This window comes from Drosophila ananassae, chromosome 3L (assembly GCF_017639315.1).
Source record: "Drosophila ananassae strain 14024-0371.13 chromosome 3L, ASM1763931v2, whole genome shotgun sequence".
NCBI lineage: Eukaryota > Metazoa > Arthropoda > Insecta > Diptera > Drosophilidae > Drosophila > Drosophila ananassae.
Window position 1 is genome coordinate 10428079 of NC_057929.1, and position 4519 is coordinate 10432597.

The 4519-nt window shown below is 48.5% G+C and overlaps 2 protein-coding genes across 2 annotated transcripts; both read right to left on the reverse strand.

Moving 5' to 3' along the window:
- Window positions 1–552: 552 nt before the first annotated feature.
- On the reverse strand, window positions 553–2961 carry LOC6494550 (fibrinogen alpha-1 chain). The gene is made up of 3 exons (XM_001960088.4): window positions 2768–2961; window positions 2375–2707; window positions 553–2314 (listed from the first exon to the last, which is right to left on the reverse strand). Exons 1-3 carry the CDS (start codon window positions 2819–2821, stop codon window positions 641–643), a joined length of 2061 nt encoding a protein of 686 aa, XP_001960124.4. The 5' UTR covers window positions 2822–2961; the 3' UTR covers window positions 553–640.
- Window positions 2962–3214: 253 nt separating this feature from the next.
- On the reverse strand, window positions 3215–4283 carry LOC6494549. The gene is made up of 3 exons (XM_001960089.4): window positions 4189–4283; window positions 3628–3948; window positions 3215–3567 (listed from the first exon to the last, which is right to left on the reverse strand). The coding sequence occupies exons 1-3, from the start codon at window positions 4234–4236 to the stop codon at window positions 3259–3261; spliced, it is 678 nt and encodes a 225-aa protein (XP_001960125.1). The 5' UTR covers window positions 4237–4283; the 3' UTR covers window positions 3215–3258.
- Window positions 4284–4519: the final 236 nt, after the last annotated feature.

Below are 4519 nucleotides of genomic sequence, written 5' to 3' on the forward strand. Positions count from 1 at the left end.
TCGACAGACAGGAGGTTATGCAAATGTCAGACGACGGCTCCGATGGACCTCTGCAATTATTCAACCTTTGGCCCCAGGCTCAGAGTCCTGTGTGATTTCTGTTCCACAGAAGGCTTATTTAATCCATGATTATTTTATTCGTTTAGCTGTAGGCCGGCTCATTATTGAAGTCCTTGTGCTAGATCCTAACTAATTATGGCGCTTCGAAGCTCGTTATGTATGCGGGTTTTTGGCACAACAGAAAAAAAAGGGAAAGGCATTCTGTGAAGGGCCCCGTCCAAAGCTCAAGGCCACGCTCAGAGTATTGGAAATATTTTGCTGACGTCTCACTGAAATCCATCATTTTCCCCAGCCGTCCACGACACGTGGTCTCAGCAGCTGGCTAATAAATCTTAATCAGTCCGTTCCCCAAGCGGGTAGCCCTCGATGGGTGGCTGTGGTCCTGTCTAATTTGCGGTTCGCTTTCTTCCCGTCGGAGCCTTTGGCTTATCAACTTGCCAACTGCCCCGGCCCGCATCGATTGGCCACCCACTAGAGCCTAATCACAAAGGCTTTTCAATGCGACATTACTTTATTTATTGGACAGCCAGAAGCTTATACTACTAGCGCTCGGATTTTGGCTCAATGAAACTCTCTGGACTTAAAAGATGTTTCGGATATCTCCCATGAGGCGATCGAACCAGTTTCCTTCTGTGGTGGTTGGACTCCCAACGGTGGTGGTGTTCCAGCCGGGGGCCTGAGTGCTGTTCCAGTTGGGTCCTTGGGTAGAGTTTCCTAGCCAAGGTCCTTCTGTGGTGTTGAAGTTCGGGCCTAAAGTGGTAGAGTTCCAGCTGGGAGTGGTGTTGTTCCACCATGGTCCTTCGGTTGAGTTAAAATTAGGACGACCAGTGGTGGAATTGAAGTTGGGTCCAGAGGTGCTGTTGCCCCACCAAGGACCTTCAGTCGAGTTGTTTCCCCACCAGGGACCTTCCGTTGAGTTATTTCCCCACCAAGGTCCTTCGGTGGTGTTCCAGTTGGGTCCAGAGGTTCTGTTGCCCCACCAAGGACCTTGTGTAGAGTTGTTTCCCCACCATGGTCCTTCAGTGGTGTTCCAGTTGGGTCCAGAAGTAGAGTTGTTGCCCCACCAGGGTCCTTCGGTAGAGTTGTTGCCCCACCAGGGTCCTTCGGTAGAGTTGTTGCCCCACCAGGGTCCTTCTGTGGTGTTCCAGTTGGGTCCAGAGGTAGAATTGTTTCCCCACCATGGTCCTTCGGTGGTGTTCCAGTTGGGTCCAGAGGTAGAGTTGTTGCCCCACCAGGGTCCTTCCGTCGAGTTGTTTCCCCACCACGGTCCTTCGGTGATGTTCCAGTTGGGTCCAGAGGTAGAATTGTTTCCCCACCATGGTCCTTCAGTGGTGTTCCAGTTGGGTCCAGAGGTAGAGTTGTTGCCCCACCAGGGTCCTTCCGTCGAGTTATTTCCCCACCACGGTCCTTCAGTGGTGTTCCAGTTGGGTCCAGAGGTAGAATTGTTTCCCCACCATGGTCCTTCGGTGGTGTTCCAGTTGGGTCCAGAGGTAGAGTTGTTGCCCCACCAAGGACCTTCGGTAGAGTTATTTCCCCACCACGGTCCTTCTGTGGTGTTCCAGTTGGGTGCAGAGGTAGAATTGTTGCCCCACCAGGGTCCTTCGGTGGAGTTGTTGCCCCACCAAGGTCCTTGTGTTGAGTTATTTCCCCACCACGGTCCTTCGGTAGTGTTCCAGTTGGGTCCAGAGGTAGAGTTGTTGCCCCACCAAGGTCCTTCCGTCGAGTTATTTCCCCACCAAGGTCCTTCAGTAGAGTTGTTGCCCCACCATGGTCCTTCAGTGGTGTTCCAGTTGGGTCCAGAGGTAAAGTTGTTGCCCCACCATGGTCCTTCGGTAGAGTTGTTGCCCCACCAAGGTCCTTCGGTAGAGTTGTTGCCCCACCATGGTCCTTCAGTGGTGTTCCAGTTGGGTCCAGAGGTAGAGTTGTTGCCCCACCATGGTCCTTCGGTAGAGTTCAAGCTAGGTCCCTGGGTCGAGTTTCCCCAGTTTGGCTCGGTGGTGGTTATGGTGAAGTTGGGAGTGGTGTTCGTATTGGGCCACTGAGTGGTGCCCCATCCCGGACCATCGGTGGTGGTGTTGGCGTTTGGTGGCAAGGTGCTGTTCTGGGGCGGACCGGGCTGGGCAAGGCAACTGGCCAGACTTTTTTCTGCGGCATCCAGTCTCAAGACCGCCTTTTCGACTTCACGCAGGTAACAAGCCCACTTGCGGCGGTAGTCGCGCTGGCTGGGACGCACAGAATCAAGCAGGTTTTGGATCTGCAAAGATCATATTACATACCATGAGAACTAAAAGTATATTTCAAATCAAATACATACCGTCTCTGCGTAACATTCACGGGTCTGTTGACGCGAATCCAGAAGCAAACAGCTGAAGAGCTCTCCCTCGAAGATGGCTTTGGTGTAGAGGAAGTCGTTGCTCTCAAGATAACGTCGGATATCCTTGGAATCAAGATTGGCGCAGTGGCGGATCTTGTATCCAGCCGTCAACAGAATCTCAATATTTTCGACTGTATACAGGGAAGTGCAGTCCTCCAAGCTGGCATTCTCATAAGTCTGGGCTTCCGGAAGATTTCCAGTCAGAGCATCGAAGAGCATGGATTGCCATTGGAGCTTTTTGGAGCCCTTGGCTGGTTCGATGGCCTGGAAAGCCTTAAAATATCTGCGGTGTTATATAATACGATCAAAAATGGAAAGGCCCTGAATATTTACCTGGGCACTGACTAGCAGTGAGCACACTAATAAAATTTTGCAGAGAACCTCCATCTTGGGGGTTCGGTTCGTTTCTGTTCGATTTCAATGGCAGGTGACCATTTTAAAGCGCTTCGAATTTGATATATTTTATTTTTTTTTTATTTTGTATTCATTAATTGAATTTATCTATAATTGTTTTGGGCCCAGACACAATCAGACCATGGTGCGTTGGGCAGGTGATAAGTCTTAAGCAGTATAATTGTGATAACAATGAGTGGTCGAAGTGCCGTCACTATGATTATAACACGGAACTGGGAGTGAAGTGGCAGGAAGCCCCAAGCGGAATGACTAAGAAGTCTAAAGGGGTTGGGAAATTCTAGTAATTTATGGCCAAGGAGGGTTTTCGATGTAACAAAAAAAAAACAATCTATTGTCCCTATCTATTAGGAAAAACACAATGACTAATCATGATTACAGCGAACCGTGTTTATTGGATTAAAATTTCCTTTTTAGATAATAGGCTGCTGGTGGGGAATATGCTCCTCCTGGATAGGCTCCATCTGGACAGGCTCCTGGACAATCTGCTCCTGAACAGGCTTAATTTGTTCGTGAGGAATGTCCCGCTGGGCCGGGATTTTGGCCACACAGTTGTCATAATCATTGGCAGACTGAATGGCAGCCACCTTTGCCTCGCTGACAGCAGCGCTAATGCAGTTGGTCCTGGCAGCAGCCACCTGGGTGGAGTTGGCCACAAACAGGGTCTGGGTTTGGTAAGCCTGCGAGTTCGAGGTGTCCAAAAGCTGGAGGTTCTTATCGAACTAAAATGAGGAGGTAGGTAATTAGTGGCCAAGTGTATTGTGTCATAAACAAAAACTCACAGTTGCAGTGGTGCAGTTGAGGAACCTTGCCGAATCGGTCTCGTTGCGGCACAGCTCCAAATTCTTCTCCAGGGTGAGAAGCTGGGTGCGGATCAGGCTGACTGTGGCATTGCTTTGTTGGCTGTTAGCGACGGTGGTGCGATTGGCGGCCTCTTCACAGAGATTGGTGGCATTGGCCAGCTTGTCTCCATTCTTCTGGGTGGCGTTCAGGTAGGTGTTGGCACAGGTCTGGGCAGCGGGCGTCAGGACTCGGGACTCGACTTCACCCATAACCATACGGAAAAGGCTCAAATCGGCACCAAAGTTGGGAACAGCGCTGACCTGAAATTTAAAAATTTCTTTTACAATACATTTTTATAGTACTTTTTCTTATCTTGAAAAAAATGAGTTTTGTTTATTATCTTTTTGCAACTTATACTTTGTATACCTCGGGGTGTGAGTAAAACTTTAATTATAAAACATTCAATGCATATCTGTGATAAAATGTTTGCTTATCATAGTTCTGCCAAAACTGCAGACTATAAAAAATGTGTCATCTTTTCAAGCCTTAAGTAAACTTACGCTGACAAGGGCCACGGCCAAAATGAGGGTTTGTGTGAAAAGCTGCATCTTCGAATATCTAAGTGAGTGTTCTCCAATTACTATTGAATTAATGATTCTGGCAAGAGTCAGCCTCTTTTTATATAGCAGCCTCCGAAAGGGAAGATTCTTCTGGCCTTGCACTAATTGGCAATGCACTATGATAAGATAGAGCCAAGAAAAGAACCATGCAGACATACAAAATGTTCTTATAATTAGCTTTTTGGCTAAAACTCATCTCCAGCCGAAGAGGGCTAAGATAAGTGGTTGCCAAGTTAAATGAAACTCCAATCAACGACCATGTTACCTGATA

Bases quoted from the DNA above. Each gene is read 5' to 3' on its own strand.
- LOC6494550 (XM_001960088.4), bottom strand. From the start codon at position 2,821: ATGGAGGTTCTCTGCAAAATTTTATTAGTGTGCTCACTGCTAGTCAGT. The intron at 2,708-2,767 runs GTAAATATTCAG...AGATATTTTAAG, and splicing joins CACTGCTAGTCAGTGCCCAG to GCTTTCCAGGCCATCGAACC. The intron at 2,315-2,374 runs GTATGTATTTGA...TGATCTTTGCAG, and splicing joins GTGAATGTTACGCAGAGACG to ATCCAAAACCTGCTTGATTC.
- LOC6494549 (XM_001960089.4), bottom strand. From the start codon at position 4,236: ATGCAGCTTTTCACACAAACCCTCATTTTGGCCGTGGCCCTTGTCAGC. The intron at 3,949-4,188 runs GTAAGTTTACTT...TTTAAATTTCAG, and splicing joins TGGCCGTGGCCCTTGTCAGC to GTCAGCGCTGTTCCCAACTT. The intron at 3,568-3,627 runs GTGAGTTTTTGT...TCCTCATTTTAG, and splicing joins TCAACTGCACCACTGCAACT to TTCGATAAGAACCTCCAGCT.